This window comes from Meles meles, chromosome X (assembly GCF_922984935.1).
Source record: "Meles meles chromosome X, mMelMel3.1 paternal haplotype, whole genome shotgun sequence".
Taxonomy (NCBI): Eukaryota; Metazoa; Chordata; class Mammalia; order Carnivora; family Mustelidae; genus Meles; species Meles meles.
This window is the reverse complement of record NC_060087.1, coordinates 58,501,672-58,524,291: the sequence shown is the minus strand read 5'-3', so window position 1 is coordinate 58,524,291 and position 22,620 is coordinate 58,501,672. Positions and strand designations below refer to the sequence as shown.

Genomic DNA, 22,620 nt, shown 5'->3' with positions numbered 1-22,620 from the left:
TTCTTTCTCCCAAAGAAACAAAAGTATTCTGTACACAATGCTCTTCATGTTCTTTTTAATGACCACATAGCCTTTCATTGTATGTGTAAACCAGATGGGGAATGGTGGGAGTGGGGCTAACCAGGAGAAAGCACGTTTCATCTAAAGAAGGTAGAGTCAGTTCCAGTTGGCAGTGGGGCCCCAGTACTGTCAGATCTTCTGGATTATTTTTAAATGCATTTATTTATTTGAGAAAGAGAGAGAGAGAGCAAGAGCAGGAAGGAAGGGCAGAAGGAGAGGAAGAAGCAGGCTCCTCCTTGAGCAGGGAGCTGGATCCCAGGATCCTGAGATCATGACCTAAGCTGAAAGCAGATGCTTAACTGACCGAGCCATCCAGGAGCCCCAGGTCTTCTGATTATTAATAAGCCAGAAATACAGATTTTATGTGAACTCGCCCCAATTTATATACTACAATGATAATAACAGTAATTGCAAACACCCATAGAGCACTTCCTGTATAGCAGGTACTGGTCTAACGGCTTCAGATATCCTAACCCAATATTCACTGGACCTCTATGGGCTCCAGTATTACCTTTTCTCTCCATTTGACAAATGGGCAAAGTGAGGCACAGAGAGTTCCAGTCACTTTCCCAGAGTCACGCAGAGCCAGTAGCAGGGTCAGGATGTGAACTCAGGCCATGTCCTTCATGACCATTCTCTTGTCGAACTTTTATTGAACACTTGCCCTAAGCCTCTCATTGAGGAAACCTAAGTTAAATTTAAGCACTACACAGACCAACACTACCAAGCCAAACAAAGTGTCTCTGGAAGTCTCCAGTTGGACACCTCCCCTTTAGAGGGTATCCAGCTGTTGCTCACCTGGTCCTTCAAACCTCAATATTGACTGAGTCCTCCTGCCATTGTTGGACCCAGGCCAGGGGTCCGCATAGACTCGGAGCCTGGTGAAAGCCCTTTACTAAGCTTTGGTTGTACTGCTGGCGTTCTCAGGTGCTTTTGAGGACAGAGTGAGGGTACAGGCTGGCCCTAGCTTTGGGTCCTCAACAGATCACAAAACTGCAGGTGAAAAGTCCTGGCGCTGGTTTAGGAGTTAGAATTCTTGGCTTCTATGCTTGGCCTTTTGCTCTGCGTTTTTTGGTAATGGTTTTTATTTCGCTGGGGATGGGGTGTCTTTTGGCCTTTCATTCATTTTTTTAAGGTTTTATTTATTTATTTGACAGAGAAAGACAGCAAGGGAGGGAACACAAGCAGGGGGAGTGGGAGAAGGAGAAGCAGGTTCTCCTGCTGAGCAGGGAGCCCGATGCTGGCTTGACCCCAGGATTCTGGGATCATGACCTGAGTCCAAGGCAGACGCTTACCCGACTGAGCAACCCAGGCGCCTCTCTTTTGGCCTTTTTGATCCTGAGTTCCTTCATCTCTAAACCCAAACTAATAATTCCTACCGTTTCGGATTATTGTAAGGAGCAACACCACACTGCGTGTACATGTGCAGTAGAAATGGAAAAAGATATTCTTAGAAGTAGAGCTTGTTTGGGGGACAGGAAGCTGTCATTTCCCAGAAGAAGCTATCCCGAGATGCAGTCAGGAAAGATGAGCTGTCACTTCTTACCCCACCTTGGGGTTATGTTTTAGATCCCAAGCTCTTTCGTCCACTGGGATGCTTCTAAGACCACGAACGAGACATATCTAACTCTAGGCATGGATTCCTGGAGTCCAAGGGCACAGGGCAGCCTGAAATTCACCAGGCATGCTTTCTTTGCCAATGAATTCTGCCTTTGCCAATTTTCTTCCTCACTTGTACGTTTTTCCATGTTAATTTATATGTTTGTATGTTGGGTTCAATGGCCTAAATTGAATATAGGAATAGCAAACCTTTGCTCATAAGGAGCAACCTATAGTTTAACATCTGTGCAGGCTAGGCTCAAACAGAAAAAAAAGGAAAAAAAAATCAGGCTGAAAGCAAGACTTAACATTATGGAGAAGCCTGGTTTTCATGTCATCAACCACTTTGTGAAAGGATGGTGTGTCTTTGTTGAGAAAAAGCCTCATGTTCCAGCAGGAGGGTCACAGGGGAGTAGACAACATGAACAGAAAGAGAAACAGGAAGACTGGGGAAGAGTGGAACGGATCTAGGGGACAGGGGAAACAAAGGGAGAGGGTGAAGGAATGAACATGGAAGTGTTCTGCTCCAGGGGAGGCAGGCACTGTGTCCCCTGCATTTCTCCAGTGTTGTAACAGTGTGCTGGTGAGTAAACACTATTCACACAGATGTCTATGCAGCCCTGTACAGAGTCCCACAGAGCCTCCCACGGTGCTCAGGTCCTGTTCTAGCTCCTTTTCTACTCAGGGAAGCCTACTGGGGTGGGGGGGAGGCCTTTTACTCTGAATCTGAGTTGAGGCCAGGCCAAAAGAGTGAGGTCAGAGCGTGGAGGGCCTCGAAAGCCAGCTTTCAAACTTTCCAAGCAACAGGAACTATTACAGGCGGGATGCCAGGCCACTGCTCCAGGAGGCTCCTGGCTCAATGTGAGGAAGTCTGGGTTGCAAGGACAGCAGGCTGGAGGCCACTTGGGGAGTAATGAGGATGAAAGTCTCAGTTGAGGATGCAGAACATATACAGACAGATATATAAGATATCTGGGTTATATGGTAGGGGAGTGGAAGGGACCAAAGGAGGAGTCCCAGAGAGCTGAGTTCTTGCACCAGGAGCTGAGAGGAAAGGCAGGGCTATTAAACATGGACAGTGAATGGGCCCCTTAATGACTGTAGCCCCTTTATATGATAGTAGCCCTGACCTCCCGTTAGTTCGAGGCTGGGGCTGGCAGGCGGGGGAGGGGGCGGCTAAGGGTGGCGGCTGTGGTGGGAGCTCCGTCTCATCCCAGGGGCCGGGGAGGATCGAAGCCTGAATGGGCTACAAAAGGAGGGCGCCACCCGGCCCCAACTGCTCCCGCACCCGGCCCCAGCTGCTCCTGCACCCTGCCCTGCCCCCTGCTTCGTCTCCACTTGGGCCTGTCGGGTCGGAAAGCCGAAGACAGCCAGAGGCGGCGGCGGCGGCGGCGGGGGTCGGAGTCGAGGGCAGGGGCGGGGGCGTCGACGGGCCTGTACCCGGGAAGCGCGGAAGTGGGAGAAAGAGGCGGACTAGGGAGAGCCCACTTCGCAGTCTGCGACTGACCCCGCGCCAGGCCCGGTTCAGTCACTTCTCCGCCTCCCACACTCCAACCCCGCGCCTCCAGCTCGGGTAGGAGGAGCCACAGCGCCACCCAGCGGTCGGTGGCGGGGAACGACAGTCAGGGCTCTTAAGTGGCCCCAAAGAGTGGGGCAGCTGAGTGAACAGGGCCGCAGAGGAGGGCCTGGAGGCAAGTGAGTGTGAAGGTGGGGTACACAGGAATTGATGGGCTCTTAAGCCAGACCCTCCATTCACTTCGCCCACCAATCCATCTGGCACATGGCACTAGACGAATCTTACTCTAGGTCAGCCGATGATACATATTCCTCTTGAAATCAAAACTCTCCCATGGCCCCCAAGGGTTCTCAGTATAAAGCCCACATTTCCTAGCTTGACTTTCAAGGTCTTCCACGTTTTTGGACCTCAGGCTGTCTTTTAAGCTTCATCTCTTGCCTATTACTCCACACATCTTACTACCTTCTACCACCCGAATGAATCACTCATGGCATTCACACCCATTGACTCCGTGGGCCTTTTTACTAAGGCACTGGGGGAAAAAAGGAACAGAGAGACAAGATCCTTGTTGGCTCAGCAGTTATGTGCAAATGAAGAGTGAGGCAATGAACAAGAAAGCCAATGTATAGCATTGTTATCAGCCCCAGATCGTATAAAAGGCAGGATGGCCTGAGTGTCTGGAGAAAGAAGGGACGGCCATATTTAGAGCAGTCAGCAAAAGCTTTTGTACAAAAGTGACATGGGGGGGGGGGCGTCTGGGTGGCTCAGTGGGTTAAAGCCTCTGCCTTCAACTCAGGTCATGATCCCAGAGCCCCACATCGGGCTCTCTGCTCAGCGGGGAGCCTGCTTCCTCCTCTCTCTCTGCCTGCCTCTCTGCCTACTTGTGATCTCTGTCTGTCAAATAAATAAATAAAATCTTTAAAAAAAAAAGTGACATGGGAGCTGAGATCTGACGATCTCTGAAGGATAGTGAAGAGGTGTCAGTCAGCCTTGCAAAATTCTGGGGGAAGAACATTTCAGGTTGAAGACGGCCAAGTACAAAGGTCTCCAGACAGGAACAAGCTCTGTATATGAGAGGAAAAGAAATGAGGCGGGGTTGCTGGAGGATGGTGAGAGGAGTATACCGGGTGAGACTGACGACAGGTCAACTTGAGGAGTTTGGATTCTATTCCTACTGAGATGGGAACCTAACGGAGGGTTTTAGCACAGGAAAGGCAAGATCTGATTTGCATTTTTCAAAGAGAGAAAGAGAAAGAGGTGGTGGCCTGGTCCAGGTGGTGACAATGGAGGTAGGAGAAATGGTCAGAATCTCATAATTTAAGCGATTTCTGTTCCTGTTCTTCCCTCCTGACCAACCCAGGAGCATCTGGAGGGCAGATTCCCTGACTGACGGTCAAATTTCCACCCTACACCCCTAAGCAGTTAGTCTAAGAGGTACTCACTGGTTAGTGAATAGATCTGTGACCCTCCACAGAGAATGTGACAACAGAGAGTGTCAGTAAGGCAGAAATTAGGGCCTGGGGCATCAGTTCTGGGTTTTCTTTCTAGTTCCTCTGATGCACTTCTCCTTTTTCCCTTCTGTGTCCCTCAGGGTCTTCTAAAACCATCTTAAAAGGAAGGGAAAGCAGGAATTATGAATCCCTCCTGTGTGCTAGGAACTTTCACATATATGACTTCACTTAAATTAATTTATTTAATCTTTAAAACGTCTAACCCATTCCTCAAAAACTCAAAAAAAGCAAAGGGACTTGATGAAAGACAAAGTCGTCATGGCACAAAATAGTCACAACTTTGAGTCCTGCGTAAATTCCTCCCCCCATTTCACACTCCCATTCTGTTTCTCTGTAACTAAGTTCTTTTCAGTCTCTTGTTAACTGTTAGCATTACACGATGCATAGAAATTTGAGAGTGAAACCACGGGCCTTGAAGAAGATTCAGGGTTTCCTGAAGTTCAGTGAAAGTGATGTTGAAGACTATCACGAACGTCATATGAAGTCCTTGATGAATGGTTCTTTGGCAGAGATAGACTGGTTACCACTGGCAGAAGAGAACACTGACCTGGGTAATGACAGGATCAAGGTTTCAAAGCAAATGATTCAACTCTCAAAGGATTATAAGAGGTCCTTGGGATAATCGAAGAAGCTCTCTAATTTTGGAAAGACAAAACAAAACTGTATGATGGTGGGGCCAGAGGCATTATTGTGTTCCCATGCACTTTGGTCAGGAAATTATGTTATCCCTCAAAGCTTGAGTCATTCTTTGTTCATTCGAAGAATGAGTGCACATTTGCAATTATTGACACATTTCAAAAAATCAAAAATATTGTCTCCGTTTTCCATCTTCTTTCTCAAGATAAAGTCCCTGTTAAACCCTTTTGCCCTTTCCCCCCACTACACTGTGAAGTGTTGGGCTCTACTTGAAGTGGGTTCACTGTAAGTGGCCTTTTTTTAGCACCACTTATCCTGAAATGGCAAGGACTTCACGGAGCTGGAGCTGTGGCCTCCTCTTCATCCAGTGATTGAGAAGCCTGGCTGCACATGCACATTCGAACCTCCTGTGGAGTTTGTGAAATAATGGTGAAGCTGGGATCTCAACCTAGACTAAGTAAGTCTGAATCTCTGTTGTGGGGAGAGGAGGGAGAGCAAGAGCTTTCCAAGTGATTCTGTTGCACTATGGTGCACCCCCGCCCCCGTGCCTCTTTGCATATGCTGAGGCTGGAGGGGTCTGAGGCTACGTGGAATTAGCCTGAAGGAGAGTACCAGGGCCTGGGCCCCAGGGCAAAAGGGTGGCTCAGGGGGGCCTCTACAGGGCAGTCTCCAGTTGAAAAGCAAAATGGGGCTGGTAGAGCTACAGACATGCCTCATTATATTGCGCTTCACTTGATCACACTTCGCAGAGACTGCGGGGTTGTTTTGTTCTGTTTTGCTCTTTTAACAAACAGAAATTTTGTGGCAGCCCTGACTGGAACAAGTCTGTCGGCGCCATTTTTGCAACAGCGTTTGATCACTTCATATCTCTATGTGACATTTTGATAGTTCTCACAATATTTCAAGCTTTTTCGTGATTACTGTATTTGTTATGGTGATCTGTGATCAGTAACTACAACTCCCTGAAATCTCAGAGGTTGGCTAGTGATTTTTTTTAGCAATAAAGTATTTTTAAATTAAGGGATGTACATTTTTTAAAAGATTTTATTTATTTGTCAGAGAGAGAGAGCAAGCACAAGCAGGCAGAGTGGCAGGCAGAGGGAGAGGGAGAAGCAGGCTCCCCACTGAGCAGGGAGCCCAACGTGGGACTCCATCCCAGGACCCCAGGATCATGACCTGAGCTGAAGGCAGAAGGTTAACTGACTGAGCCACCCAGGCATCCTAGTATGTACATTTTTTAGATGTAATGCTACTGTACACTTAATAGACTACAGCATAGGGGGCACCTGGGTGGCTCAGTGGGTTAAAGCCTCTGCCTTCAGCTCAGGTCATGATCCCAGGGTTCTGGGATCGATCCCCGCATCGGGCTCTCTGCTCTGCGGGGAGCCTGCTTCCTCCTCTCTCTCTCTCTCTGCCTGCCTCTCTTCCTACTTGCGATCTCTGTCTGTCAAATAAATAAATAAAATCTTTTAAAAAAAAGAAAAATTCTTTAAAAAAATAGACTACAGCATAGTGTAAACATAACTTTTATACACACTGCGAAACTAAAACATTCATTTGACTCGCTTTATTGTGCTGGTCTGGAACTGAACAACCTGATATCTCTGAAGTATGCTTGTACTTCCTTGGCATGGCCAAGGTGTCTTTCACTCCCTTAGTACTGTGGGTGTGTAGCCTCCTGTAGTCCCTCACCTTTCTTCCCTATGCCCATTGCCAGGAGAGCCTGGCTCTCTTTGTTGACATGTGGTGAGAGAACAGCTTGAAAGTTAGAGTAAGTTTATCATGGTTGCCACAGAACATCATGTTATCCTTTGGCTGTATTGTGTGTAGGTCTTTTACTGCTGTATTCACAGCATGGAGCACAGTGCCTGACATGTATAGGCGTTCCTCCATTGGTATGTTTTGATGAATAAATGACTGTGTTGAATAGAGGCAGAATGTAATAAGTACCACGAATAAGGTGCAATGCGTGCAAAGTGTTCTAGAAGTACAGATCATTCTTGGCTTGGGAGAGGGGGAGTGTGGAAGTCTTCATAGCGGAGGGGGCATTTGGGCTGGACTGTGAAAATTAGGGGAGGCAGTGATAGGTAGAGGTGGAGAGAAGGCACTCCAGGCAGAAGAAACAATGTGGGGGCACCTGGGTGGCTCAGTCAGTTAGGCGACTGCCTTTGGCTCGGGTCATGATCCTGGAATCCCGGAATCGAGTCCTGCATCAGGATCCCCGTTCATCAGGGAGTCTGCTTCTACCTCTGACCCTCCCCCTTCTTGTGTTCTCCCTCTCTCTCTCAGAAGAAGAAACAGATGTGACCCAAGGGTAGGAGATGACAAAGCAAGGAGCTCCTTCAGTGAACAGCCAGCAGGCAAATGTGGCTGGGACTTGAGTGTGGGGTAGCCTACCGTGGAAGATCAGACTGGTGGATAGGATCAGAACATGCAGAACCTTGAAAGTCAGGCTCCGAAGTTTACTCTTGACTGTACAGGCAACATGGAGCCAACCGATGTTTGGATCACAGGGATAATTTCTTTGCTTTAGGAAGATTAGATGTGTGCTGCATGGTGACAGTTCTTTCATGAACTTTCATGTATTTTTGGAGTGCCTCCTAAGTGCCTCAGCACCCTGTGATGGGGGAGGATGGATCGGAGTTGGAGTGACTGAACAAGAGAGGAGTTGGTAGGCCATTGCAGTAGTCCAGGCAGGAGCTACCACAGGCATGTTAAGTGGCAGAGTCGGGGGGAGTGGAAAGGAGAAGCAGGAGCCAACATGTGACAGAGGTAGAACTGACAAAACTTGGTGACCATTTTAAGTGGGGAGTGAAGGGGCACCTAGGTGGGTGGCTCAGTCGGTTAAGCCTCCGACTCTTGATTTTGGCTCAGGTCACGATCTTGGGATTGTGTCCCATGTGGGGCTCTGCACTCAGAGCAGAGTCTGCTTGTCCCTCTCCCTCTGCTCCTCCCTGCCACACACTCTCTCTCTCTCTCAAATAAATAGATAAATAAATAAGATCTTTAAGTGGAGGTGAAGGAAAGAGAAAAAAGACTGAGCAGTGACAATAATCATGATCAATACTTGTGCAGCTCCCTTCCATGGATGCTGTTGTGCAAAGTGCTATAGGTATGCCATGTAAATTCCCCCAATAACCCTTTGGACAGATGAGGTCACCACGGCTCAAAGAAGTCAAGAAACTCGTGCCAAGCCAGACTAGTAGTAGACATCAGTGCTAGAGTTTGTGCTTGCGATGATGTCCTAACCTCCCAGCTCTGTTACCTTGGGGATGTTGGGGGAACTTGTGCTTTCTTGGCACAGGAATTCAGAAGCTGGGTGAGGACACCAGATTCCCTCTTAACACATGCCCTCCCTTGCCCTGTTTATGTGAAAAGCTGGTGGTGGCGGAGGGCTCTGTCTGTTGCCCTTCCCGCAGTTCTTCCTGAGGGCCTTTCACTTCTGTGCTGGGTACACAGGCCCCCAGTGAAGCAGCAGAGGAGACATGAGGCTGGTAGACTGCAACCAAAGGTTGCAGCAGATGTGGGAACCCGGTGATCCCCAGGCCCTGTGAGGACAGCATATGTCTTAAGCCCACATGGAGATTTGCTTTCTGCAGACGTAATCCAACATTTAGAAACGAGGGGGATTCACAAAGAAAAAAGGCAAGATCTGGCATCCCTATGCCCACATTCCCACAAGACAAACTTGGACTTGAGCTGTCCCCTGTGGAATGCACACACCGTGCCCTTCTCACTACTCACAGCCTTGGAGTCTGACCTTCGCCTCAGCCTGGCCCACCTTGTGCACTCACCCTTATCTGCCTGATCCCAGAGGAAGGTTGATTTTGTGATTCCTCATCTGAATGGCCTCCTGTAGAGTTTCCTCTTTTCTTCTTTTTTTTTTTTTTTTTGAGACTTAAGCCACCAAGAAGTAGGGCACAGGGGTCAGTGTCCTCTGGTCCCACCCCTTCCACAAACCCTAGACTTTCTCCTCTCTCCCAGTGCTTGACACCATGGAACAAAGCCATGAAGGGAGGGTTATCATCAAGTCTTACCATTTATTTCTTTATGGGGTTAAACAAGGGCAGAGAAGTCTCTGCCCCACAATGCAACAAAACAGAAAGCAGTACACATACAGAGACTCTCACCGAAACACAGAGGCAGGGGGAAGGGGAACAACTGAATCATAGCCAGGTGAGGGCGGAAGGGACGGGGGACTACTAGGAATCCAGCTTGGAGACTCAGTCATAGGAACTAGTGCAAGAAAAGTCTATTCATGAAGCACAGTGTAGAAAATGGCATAAGAAAGCTGCCCAGCTCTGCTGCCTGTGATGGAGGGCAGGGGGCAGCTGGAGGGGTGGTGGAAGATCTGGGTGGTGAGGGGGACAGGGACAGTCAAATGACTTTGAGGTGGAGTGAGGTGCCCCTTTCCCCTGCCACTGGGCAAGGCCCTGGGCTGGTCTGAGCCAGGGGTCTCCTGGGCACTTGGTGATGGGGAAGAGAGGATGGGAGTCTCCAAGGGTCCATTCTTTGGGGCCCTAAGGTCCCCCTTTACTTCCCAGTCCCCTTTCCCCTCCTGAGGATGCAGGAGTTAGAAGGCAGGACCTAGGGTCTCTCACATCTACAGAAGCGTTTCTGAAAAGGAGCCAGCACCTCTTCCCCTCCCCAGCTGAAAAGAGCACTCTAGGGATGGGGCATGTGGCTAGGCCCGAAGTGCTGTGGGCCAAATGGGGAGAGGGTGTGGGCAGGGCACGGGGGTCAGGGGACGGAAACAGGCTGTGGCAAATGAGAAAACTGGCAGGGAAGGACTCCCCAGTCTCATGGAGCCGATTTGGGACCCAGTGGAAGTCCTTGAATGATACCTTCTCTCCTGGGGAGGTCTCCCATCTCTCCCCTGACAACCACTTCAGGCTGTCCCCTCCCCCTTCCATCACTTGCTGGCATCACATGCAGCCTAGGACACAGGACCTCCTGGCACCGAAATCCCCTTGGCCTGTCCCAGGGACACAGTTCTGGTTGCCTTTCTTGTCTGCTCTTCTTGGCTTGTAAATGTCCCAGGTAATGTGGCCTCCCACTCCCAGAAGATCAGCACAAGGCTAATAGCCCTCAAGGGGCCTTGGAGGCCTCATTTCTTGTCTAGCTCTCAGGCATGACTGAGTATTTCCAGTCCCAGCCAAGAAAAGACAGCACATTATCTTTATTCAGTGGGTCCTCTTGCCTGTCTCTGGACCTTCTCCAGGAGGGGGTAGGGGTGCCTGGATCAGGGGACCTGCTACAGGGTGAGGAAGAGTCTGGTTGTTCCACAGTTGAGATAGTAACCCATGGGGTCAGAGATGAGAAGGGGCAAATACTCTTTGGTAGGCTGGGGATGGGGACAGGGTGGGGATGGGGAAGGCTCATCTCTGGAAAGCCCTGGGGCAATGCCACCAAGTTCTCCTTCATGGAGGCCTGGGCTAGGACAGAATGAGGGTGTGTATGGGGACCCAGGCCAGGCCTGACCCACTGGGCTTAAGTCCCTCCTCCCCATGGAGATCAGAAATGGAAACATCATTGGCCTCAAGGCTCAGATCTCCAGGGCAAGAGTGGCCCTTGGGAGTATGTGCACCTTCTGTAAGATAATGGCCCTTCAGACAGTGGCAGTCTGACCATGTGCTATCAGCCTTCTGTTTCGAGGCCCAACAACAGACTTCCTGTGCTCTTTCCCTGAAGGACTCTTTATGTAACCCTTTCTGACTTGGGGAGCTGTTCTCAAGCCTGCCTCAACACTGATCATTCATCTTCCCCAAGCCAGGTGACTGTAGACAATTCGGTCATTTCTCTAAGCTCTCTGCCCACATCTCTCCCCTCCCTTCTGTTCCTCTCCTCTCCTCTCTGCCCCTCCCCTCCCCTCTCCTCTGCTCTCCTCTCTCCTCTTCTCTCCTCCCCTATTCTCCTCACCTCCATTCTTCTCTCCTCCTCTCTCCTCTCTTCTCCCTCTTTCCTTCCTTACTCTCTTCTCCTCACCTCTCCTGTCATCTGCTCTTCTCTCCTCTCCCCTCTTCTTTCCTCTCCTTTCTTCTCCTCTCTGCTCCCCTCCTCTACTCTCCTCCCATCCCCCTCCCCTGCTCTCTTCCTCTTCTCCCACATTCTCCTCTCTTCTCTCCTCCCTCCTCACCTCTTCTCTACCTTCCTTTCTTCTCCTCTATCCTCCCTTCCTCTCCCCTACTCTCCTCTCCACTCCCCTGCCCTCCTCTCTTCTCCCTCTTCCCTATCTCCACTCTCTCTCACCACTCATTCTGTACCCCATTCCTATCCCTCATTGCCTAGGGTGGCAGGGCACAGCTTAACCGGGCCCCGACCTAGCCATGACGGTATGCACCTCATCTCCCAGCCTGGCACTTGCCTGTGGTGGCCCCACATGGGGCAAGGTGCGCTGGAGTAGGAGAAGGGCCACTGCACCGTCTGCCATTGCCTATAGGGGTATGGGCAGGAGGGAATTAAGGATCGTGGCAACAAAAGGAATGCGGAGGGGGGAAAGATCTTCTCCCCTCTGTGCCCCCCAACATTCCCTGCAGGGCCAAGGCTGGTTGAGCAGCCTCCTTCCCTAGGGTCAGGGCTCTCAGCAGGAGTGGATATGTCCAGCCCCCACTCCCCCCCCTTTTTTTGCTAAGCCCCATAAATGGGGACCTGGGGGGGGCACCTGTTGCTCCTGCCTTGTTCTCCCAGATGAGTTTTACAGCTCCCTGGGGCCCTCTGGCCCTTCTGCTGGAGCTGCTTTTGGGGTGGGGGTACGTTGGGGGTGATGTGTGGCCCCCCATTTCCCCCCGCCCCCCACCTGGTCCTATACCTCCCATGGGAGGAGCTCCTCCCCCTCCCCCTGGGGGGATGGAGCTGATGTCAGTGTGCGGTGGAGGTCTGTCCTCCCTTCCTGCTGTCACTCTTCCCGAGTCAGGCCCTCATCTAGGGCCGGCAGTGCCTCCAGCCCCAGTCCTCCACCGCCCTGGCTGCTGGAGAAGGACACCATGGTATGGAGGAGCATGAGAACAAGGACATAGAGCCGGATCCTGCTGGGGCTGAGGCGGGAGCCCCCGGAGACCGGCAGCAGGGAGGGCTTGTGGCTGATGTGGCCGGGGGGGTCATGGCGGGGGTGGAAATGGTGGTACTGTTGGTGGTAGTGGTGGAAATAGGAGTGGTGAAATTGCTGGTGGTGGGTTTTGGGGGCCTCAGTCTCCTTGAACTTCTTCTTCTCCGACTCACAGGAGACCCACTGCACGTCACAGCACTTGGTTTCCGGCCGCTTTGGCGAAGTATCCAGCAACCCTGCCAATGGATAAGGAAGGTGTGGTGGCGTGCTAAAGGGACAGGTGGCTTTCCTAGAGAGGAGATTTTTCAAAGCTGTGACTGCACTGGTAGCCCTGGCCCAGACTCCTTTCCCCCTGTCCCTTGGTGACTTCCCTTTCTGGATACTTCTCTCCCAGGGATCCCAGACAGTTTCTTGGGCAAGTTGCAGAGAGAGATGGCCCCCGTGCTCTTTGCCCCTGCTCTGCTCGGCCCTGTCCGAACCTGGGGACCTCACTGCCCACTCTTCAAGGCACTAGGCTTCTTCTAATCTGACTTTCCTGTCGTCCTCCCTGCTCCCATGCCCCCAAACTGGTGTCTGCCCTGGGCCCCCAGCCTCCTCCCTCCTCGACATCAACGCTCTGCCTTTACCTGTACAGATAAAGCCAGGAAGCCCTCCGTACACCATTTCCTCGTTGTCCGGGAGTATAAAGGGGCACCGAGTCTGCACTTCCAGACAGTACTGCTTACAGGGCACCCAGCGCTGGCATTCCTGCTGGGTCACGCTGAAGTATTCGGAGCACAGCCAGGCCTTGTAGACAGCCTAAGGGGAGAGGAAAGAGCGTCAGCCCGGGTGCCAGTCCCTTCCTACCTCAAAAGGCAGGGATGAAGGAGGGGGTGTATTTGCCCACCCGCCCAACACCAGGATCCAGGGGGTGGGAGAGAAGGGTGGGGGTCATAGACCACTAATCCTCCTCTAAAATCTCCCATCTCATAGTCCCAAGTCCTAAGGCCCCTCACCTGCAGTCCTCCAAGTCTTACGTTTTCTTTTTACTGGTAAAATCACAAAACTACTTACTCCTATGTCAGAGCTGGAAGGGGTTTTACGGATCACCCCATCCAACCCTACTGGTTTCGTTGACCCCAGGAGGTATCCTGACTTGTCTGGAGTCACTTACAATGAGGTAAATTTCAGTTCTGTTCCATTCTGCAAACACTTCTTTGGCTGATGGTGTAAAGTTTCTAAATTGAAGAAAGCGATGGAAGGAATAATCCCTGCCCTCCCTCATTAGGGTGTTACGTGGATAAGATAATAAGACACATGCGAAAATGTTTTTGTAAACTCTGAAGTGCAATACCAATGTGAAGGGTTAGTTTTAATGAAAATAGGAATCTGCCTTAACCAGGCACCACTTGTGTTTTCAGGCTCTACTGAATCCATGCTCTGTCCTGTTGGCTTCAGCCACAGTGTGGGGCAGATGGCACGTTTCGTTTGCAAACGCTCCTTTGCAGTTTCACTTCTCAGTATACTTTCTGTTCCCATATAGCCCACTTCGACCAGGCACTGGGTCCTCGCTGAGGTTCCCTGCTCTGTACTCTTTGGTTATCATCAAGCCCAGACTTTCTCCACAGTAACCACAGCTAACATTTTGAACTGAATAAATGATTTTTTTTTTTTTTAATTTTAAAGAGGTGTGTGGGTGGCTCGGTCAGTTAAGCATTTGCCTTCGGCTCAGGTCATGATCCAGGGATCCTGATATCAAGCCCCACAACAGGCTCCCTGCTCAGCAAGGAGCATGCTTCTCCTCCCTCTGCCTTTCCTTCCGGCTCGTGCTCTCTCTCTCTCTCTCAAATAAATAAAATCTTAAAACAAAGTTTTTAAAATCAACTAATTAATTAAATTGAAATATAGTTGACATACAATGTTACACAGTTTCAGGTGTGCAACATAGTGATTCAACAACTCTATGCTATAGTCCCCATGAGTATAGCTACCATCTGCCACCATACAACATGATAATACCATTGACTTTAATCCCTGTGCTGTGCCTTTTACTCCTGTGACTTATTTGTCCCGTCACTGGAAGCCTGTATCTCCCAGTTCCCTTCACTCATTTTGCCCATCTCTCCATCCTCTCCCCTTCTGGTGACCTTCAATTTGTTCCCTGTATTTCTAGGTCTGATTCTGCTTTGTTTCTTTTTCATTTGTTTTGCTTTTTCAGATTCCACATATAAGTGAAAGCATATGTATTTGCCTTTCTCAGTGTGACTTATTTCACTTAACACAATACCCTCTGGGTCCATGTTGTCTCAAATGGCACAATCCCATTCTTTTTATGACTTTTATTTCCATTCTGTTATATTCCATCACACATGCACGCACACACACATAGACACACACACACACCCCGTATCTTCTTTATCCATTTATCTATCAATAGACACTTGGGTTGCTTCCATATCTTGGGTATTGTAAATAATGCTGCTATAAACATAGGGGTGCATATATTTTTTTGATTTAGTGTTTTTATTTTCTTTAGGTAAATATCCATGGACTGGATCCTTTGTACTGGCAACTGTCTTGTGCATTATAAGATACTGAGTGACATTTTTAAAAAAGATTTTATTTATTTGACAGAGAGAGACACAGCGAGAGAGAGAACACAAACAGGGGGAGTGGGAGAGGGAGAAGCAGGCTTTCCACTGAGCAGGGAGCCTGACGCAGGACTGGATCCCAGGCCCTGGGATCATGACCTGAACCGAAGACAGACGCTTAACGATGGAGCCACCCAGGCACCCCTTGAGCAACATTTCTTGACTCCACCCAGTATAACAACCAAAAAATGTCTCTGGCCATTGTCAAATGTCCCTGGGTCGGGGGGGGGGGGTCAGAATCATCCCCCACTGAGAACCACTGAGCTAGCTCTTTGCTATTGAAAGTGTGGATGTGGACCAGCAGCCTCAGCATCACCTAGGAGTTTGTGAGAAGAGCAGGATCTCAGGCCCCGCCCCAGACCTGCCATACAGCACATCAACAGGATGCACAGGCAACTCCTGTATGGGGCTAGCCCTGCCCCCAGCCTCCTCATATCTTCAGGGGCACCTTGTCATTGTTGCTTCTCACAGCAAAGGTACTTAGATTTCCATGGGCCTCAGAATCCCCTGGGGCACTTGTTAAATAGATTAGCTTCAAGAGGACTGAGGTGAGCTTAGGAATCTGTATTTTGAACAAGAGTCCTGGTCACAGTGCTGCTGGAAGCCGTTCCATCATATCAAGAACCACATGGTCAGAGCTTCTTATGCTGACTTTAAACACTTTCAGTAAAATACAAATAACTTCACCGCGAACAGGAACTTTCACAATGCAGCCCCACAGAAGCCTTTTCCAAAGCAGGGGGTGGTGATGGGTGGTGGTGGTGGGCGGCAGTGGGTTGCAGTGCAAATCCACCCCCTGAGGAACAGAGTGTTGCTTGGTGCTTTGACAGCTCACCAACACCTCACATTTAACATGCTCTAAATCTTACAATGAAGGTCTTCATTTTTTTTTTTTTTTACTCTAAGTCTGCCCTCATTTCCAAGTTTGGACCATTTCAATGAAGTGCCATGGCCAGCTACCCAGGTATTCAAGACAGAAACCTAGGTGTCAGCCTTTATTCCTCTCTTTCTGTGCACCCCTGCATGCAGTCCGTCAGTGAGGCTTGCCAATTCTTACTCCATTTCCACAACTTTGTGCAGGCCACTACTATCAACTGTACAAGAGTCTCTTATTTGGCCTCCCTGCCTCTACTCTTCATCTTTCCAATCCACTGTTCATACATGAGTAACAGTGATCTTCAAACACAATCAGATCCTATTACTCCCTTGTTTCAAACCCTTCAATGCATGTAGAATATAACCCAAACCTTCTGACCATGGACCTCAAGCCCCTGCATAACTTGGCTTCCATCTGTCTCTCCAAGCTCATTTTCTATCTCTCCCTTCAAATTCATCATGCTCCACATGTACACACATAGGTTTTCTTTCTTTACCTTGAACATACCCTACTTCTTCCTACCACAGGACCTTGGCTCATACTGTTCTTTTGGCTTGGAATGCGCTCCAAACCCCACCCTGGCCTTTTTGCATGGCTAGGTTCTTCTCATCTTTCAGGCCTGGTTCACAGGTCAAGTCCTCAGAGATGGTCTTCCTGACCCTTCTAGTTAGAGGATGCCTTCTCATTACTCCCTCTTTTTCTTAAGTGTTTTCTTCACCACAAGCACGACTTTGTCCGCATCTTCGTTTGGGTTTTCTCAGTCAGCCTCACTAAAATGCACGATGCATGAGAGCAGACAGGGTTTGTCTTATTGACTATTGTGTACTCTGCACAATATACATTAAAAAAGTCTGTTGACTGAATGAACAGGACACGTAAATGAGAACCAATCCCTACTCTAGGAGAAATTCCAGTTTCATAGGGTAGATGCATCTAATTTGAATCTATGGCATGTGATCTCTACTGTAGGAGAGGTAAACCACGGGCCATTGAAGGGAAGCAAATAGAAAAGCTGGGGAAGATTTTGGCGAGAAGATAACAGTTGAGCTAGAACTCAGAGTAGGATTTTAGATGGAATGGGTAGAGATGAGACCAAAGGGAATTCCAGGCTGAGGTGAAGGAAGTGTGGAGGTAAGTAAATTCATGGCATGCTAAAAGAACAGAGAGTTTTGTATGAATGGGGTGGGAAGAGTACCAATCTCCTGTGGATGGATATTTCAGTTATTTCCAAGTTCTCACTATTATAAACAATGCTTTGGTGACTATCTTCATATATATGTCTCTTGTACACTTGTCTTAAATTTTGTTATACAAGCTCTTAAAAGTGAAATTGTTGGGATAAAAGGTATGTGCAAAGAAAGGAGAAGGGAATTAAAGGAGAGTGTAAGAGATCCAGTGAGGGTAAGAGGCAGGGTAAGAGAGAGGTGAACTGGTAAGAGGGAGCCTAAGGGGTAGAAGAGAGTGGCAGTTGGGTAAAAGGGTATGAAGGAGGAGTGTGTAAGAAAGAGAGAGTGAAAAAGAGTAGGGAGTTGGAGAGTAGGAAATGGTGATGATGGGGGTAGACCTGAAGAGAAAGAGCAGAGGAATAAGAGATGGAGGGTAAGGGAGGTGTAAGGATGCAGTGAAGGTGAGAGAAGATGAAGGGTTAGAAGAGAAGGGGGATAAGAGGGTGGGGACACCAGAGGGTGTAAGAGGGTGTTTGTGAAGAGGAGGGGTAAGAAGTCACAAAGTTGAGGTTAAGAGTGAGCAAGGGAATTAAAGTGGGTGAGGGGGGCGCCTGGGTGGCTCAGTGGGTTAAGCCACTGCCTTCGGCTCAGGTCATGATCTCAGGGTCCTGGGATCGAGTCCCGCATCGGGCTCTCTGCTCAGTAGCGAGCCTGCTTCCCTCTCTCTCTCTCTGCCTGCCTCTCTGTCTACTTGTGATCTCTCTCTGTCAAATAAATAAATAAAATCTTTAAAAAAAATAAAAAAATAAAGTGGGTGAGGAAGATGGGGATATAAAAAAGTGGGGATGAGAAGATGAATAAGAGAGCAGAAGGAAGGTGGAAGAAATAAAAGCAAGGCAAGAAAGAAAAGAAGATGCCTAGAGCTAAGGATCCCAGTGCCTCAGAGAATCCTCTCCATCTTTTGGAACCCAGAGTGCCAAGGTGAGGCTTTGTCCACAGGCCTTGCCCCAATCTCAGCAGCCTGGACCCAGGATCCTCCTTGGTCCTCACTCCAAGTGCATGGAATCGCTCCCTCTTCCACTGATTGCGTTCAGAGTTCCCTGTAGGAGTCTCCCTGGGCTCTTCCAGTTGAATATTCCTGCTCCTATGAGAGAAGGCCAGCTGGAGTTGTAGCACTTCTCCCAGGCAACTGTGATGGGCCTAATAACAGGGGATGGTGGCGGGGCACTCACCTGTATGCTGGGATAGAGGGAGAGAGAGAGGGAGGAAGGGGTTGGCAGCAGGGGTGGGGGGGTGGGGGGGGTAGGGTGGGGTGGGGTGGGAGGAACTTACAGTAGGAGTGCGGCCTTTTTCCTTAATTACAAGACCCTCCCTCAAGCCCCATACCCCCTAGTCTGGGTTACCATGACAATAAGTGGGTGACAGATTGCCTGAGGAGGACACCAGGCCTGTGGCTGGTTAGGCAGGAACAGGCAATGAGCCAATGAGGGGAATGGAGGAAGAGCAAAAAGGGGCTGAGAGGTAATCCAATTTCTTGGCCTCATAAAGGGCCAACTGAGGCCACTGTTGGCTCACCTGCTTCAGGAGATGGCCTAGGGTCCTTCTCAAGTGAAAAGTCTGTCTCTCGGGGCTGCCATCTGGGCAGCAAACCTACCTTAGTTTCTGCATCCCTTTTCTCTTATCAAGCCTAAGTAGCTTGCCCCGACTGATCAGTATGAGGACTGAGCCAGAGGGCACGGGCCTGTTTGGACAGTCACAGGGGGTGGCCTGAGTACTCAACCATAAGGACAGGAAAGAGCTAGGAGAGCCAGGGTTAAGGAAGCTGTGGGGCCTGCTGGAGGTGGAACATGCAGGGAAAAGGAAGAAATGTCTCAAAACAGGACAACAGTCTGTTGGGAGACACTTGGAGATCTCTTGCTCTAGTCTCTCAACTCTGGCTGCATATTAGAACCACTCAGAGAGTCTTTAAAAAATGCCCTCTAGACCAGCAAAGATTCTTTGTGGGACCCACACTTACGTAGTTTTTCAAAACACCCTGGGTAATTATAATACACAGAGAACTATCAGATTAGCCCCTCTAGTTGCATTTGATGGATGAAGAAACTGAGGCCCAGAAAAGGGGAAATGACTTGTCTGTAGTCACATAAAGTAATGGCAGAGGGAGAAACTTGAAACCTGATTTCTTGCCTCTCAGTCCATGGTTCTCCTTACCAGACAATCTTACCAACGACTGTGAATTCCACACTCAGGGACAGGGCAAACAAAGGCATGCAAGGGGGAGGACAGCTGAGAACCAGGCTGGCTCTGGGCTTTCAGGCTCTTCAAACTCCAGCCTTGGCAGAAAAGCCTTCTGCATCATGTGCTGTCCTCTAAGCTTAACCATCCTGGACCTTCCAGGTAGTGGCAGAGGATGGGTGGGGTTGGAAGACTTTACCCAGCAGTGCCCTCCTTTTCCTACAGAACCCCTTTCCCATCTCAGTCAGGCCACCACTGGGCTCAATCAAGTTCTGGCTGCTGCAGCCAAGTTGCTATGGGAACTGGGAGGGGAAGGAAGCAGGGAGTAACTAGAGGGAACACCAATTAACCCAAAAAGGAAGCTGAGAAGCCTATCCCACCCCTCCTCCCAACTGGGCCGCTAAGCCACTCTTGAATTGGGAGCGGGAAAAGATGAGAAACCCTCCTGGGCTCTGTAGCTGCAAATTTAGAGAGGACCAGGAGAACTGAGAGAGGTTTACCTTCCTCCTTCCTGGTTTGCAGCCCTGCCCAGGGCATCCTCACCCCTATGCTCCTTTGCAAAGAAGTGACTGACTTCTCCTGGCCCCCACAATGCTGTGTGAATCCACACAGGTGAGTATATACACACACAGTGTCCAAAGCCAAGATTCAGGGCCAAAGGGTTTAGAAAGAGGAGGCCATCCTGGACTTCTTGGTTTAAGAGCTGAAAAACCATCCAGAGAGGAGAGTTTCTGCTCTTGCCAGCCAGAAAGTCAGCAGTTTCCTTCTTGGATTCCAACTTGCTAATGTCCCTAGGGCCTGTTTCCCCATCCAAAATCCTCCCTGCAGACCTTCTCTTTATGGCTGCTTGTTTTCTTAATGGACTCCTGGGACCCTTGGCCAGGAGCTACAGCTGCAGAACCTGTGGGGGCAAAGCAACAATCTGGGCTGGACTCAGGGATGAAACCCACCATCCACAGCACAGAAGTAACCACCCACCCCCATAATTTACCTAGGAGGAAACTGAGGCCCAGAAAAAGGGATTGGTTTAGCTGAGTTGGAGACATGTAAGAAATCAGCTACAAAGCCAGATTAAAACGCATCCTCTGACAACTAACCCCATGCCTCTTTGCACCACATCCATCAGTACACCTAGAATTTTGTGAGGTACCTCCTAGGGCAGGGTCTGAAAAGAACCACATGGTCCTATTCCTGATTCTGGGCTTTCAAAGAAGTGGATCAGGACAGGGTAAGGTCAAAGTCAGTCTCCAATTCAGGGAAAAGAGATCATGGACATAACTCTGAAGATAGCTGTAGTTCATTGGGATTGGCAGAGTCAGACTGGGATTAGAGGCATTACAGGGCAAATCCAGGTGGATGATACGGCCTTGCTTAAGTGGCTATAAAAATAACCAACAGCTTTCCTGCTTCAGAGAATGAGTAGTCATGGGTTCAAGTGCTTTGGCCTGGCCTGGAGGAGATGTCTGGAGAGGTGGGTAAGAACTTAAAGCCAGTGCAGTTCCAGACGGACCATGCACCTCTAAACATTCCAGGCCATCCGCTCAAAGGCCAATGGCTGCGTGGGCCTGGCTTGGCCAGGGGTTAGTCTTGTCAGTGAAAAAGTGGTGTTCCTAATGCAGGGGTAGCTCTTAAGGAGCCTGGCTGATTCATATTAATCAGATGAGCAGTGAAAGTGGTGTTCCTAATGCAGGGGTAGCTCTTAAGGAGCCTGGCTGATTCATATTAATCAGATGAGCAGTGGAGGCAGGTTCATGATCACTCCGGAATGGAAGGGACTGTGAGAGTCATCACTCCACTTCCCTGTCTGCTGTTGGAATTTCCACTCTAACATCACTACCAAGTGCTATTGTCACAGGGCATTTACTCTCTCCTAGAGCAGTCCATATCTTTTTTTTTTTTTTAGATTTTATTTATTTATTTGACAGAGAGAGAGATCACAAGTAGGCAGAGAGGCAGGCAGAGAGAGAGGAGGAAGCAGGCTCCCTGCAGAGCAGAGAGCCCGATGCGGGGCTCGATCCCAGGACCCTGAGATCATGACCTGAGCCGAAGGCAGCGGCTTAATCCACTGAACCACCCAGGCGCCCCGAGCAGTCCGTATCTTTAGACAACTCTAGCAGTTAAAGAAGTTCTCCCTTCTTTCCAGCTGAGATAATGCCTTTCTGTGGCTTTACTCATGGCTCTTACTAGATCTACAGTCAGCTTCCTGTCCCCCTGGATAGCCCTGCAGTTATTTGTAAACTTCCCTGAGTCAGATCTTCCCATTCATTTGTTCATGCAGGGATCACTTTCTGAACATCTTCTGAATATCTGGCACTGCAATGAGGGGATACATATGATAAAGATGAGTAAGATAAGATTGCTATCTTCAAGAAGAAGGAGAGACAACCATGTGAATCAATCATTATAAGTCACTGTGCTAAACAGTATGTACTTGATACAGTGCGAGCGTAGAGGGAGGAGTGATCAACAGTATTTTGAACGCTGAGGATAGGAAAACATCTCCATGAGGAGGAGGCTTGAGTTGGGACTTGGGAAAAAATTGGAAGAAGTTCGCTAGGCAGAATAGGGCAGGAATAAGTGTACTTTGAGCAAAGGAATCAGCAGGTATAAAGGCCTGGATGTGTGAAATAGTGTAGGGTTCAGACACTCTAGGGAGTTTAGCTTAGTTAGAGGCTGCAAAGGGGGGTGTAATGGGAGGTGCAGTTGCAGAGGAAGGCCTTGCTCATATTATGATATACTCTGGATGCCAAGGAGGAGGTGGGCTTCATCTTATATACAATTGAAAGCTCTTTATGGGTTTTATTTTATTTTATTTTTAAAAAGATTTTATTTATTTATTTGACAGAGATCACAAGTAGGCAGAGAGGCAGGCAGAGAGAGAGAGAGAGAGAGAGAGAGAGAGAGAGAAGCAGGTTCCCTGCTGAGCAGAAAGCCCAACATGGGGCTCAATCCCAGCACCCTGGGATCATGGCCTGAACTGAAGGCAGAGGCTTAACCCACTGAGCCACCCAGGCACCCCAAGCCTTTTATGGGTTTTAAATAACATCTTTTTAAAAGATCACATGTCACTTTTGTGGCTAACTTTTCAGGCTATGCCTGAAAGTGTGGATGGTAGAATATAGGCATCAAGACCACAGGTAGGGTGACAGGAAACTATTTCAATAATCTGAGTGAGAGATGTTGGGGACCTCAACTAAGGCAGTAGCACACAATTACGAAATGGAGAGAATTCGCTTTGAAAAAAAAAAAAGAAATGGAGAGAAGGCGCGGATGTGAGAAGAAACATCAAGGAGGTAGCATCAACAGGATAACTTATGGAGGTACAGAATGAGGGAGAGGGATGGG

The 22,620-nt window shown here is 49.2% G+C and overlaps 1 protein-coding gene across 1 annotated transcript in view; it reads right to left on the bottom strand.

Annotated features, from left to right (window-relative positions):
- Window positions 1–11,472: 11,472 nt before the first annotated feature.
- NALF2 (NALCN channel auxiliary factor 2) overlaps window positions 11,473–22,620 on the bottom strand; it is a 28,036-nt gene continuing 16,888 nt past the window's right edge. The window contains exons 2-3 of the mRNA XM_045994504.1: window positions 12,994–13,165; window positions 11,473–12,603 (exon numbers count right to left, since the gene is read on the bottom strand). Of these exons, the coding sequence (XP_045850460.1) occupies window positions 12,218–12,603; window positions 12,994–13,165 (558 nt within the window). The 3' untranslated portion in view covers window positions 11,473–12,217. The remainder of the gene's footprint in view (window positions 12,604–12,993; window positions 13,166–22,620) is intronic.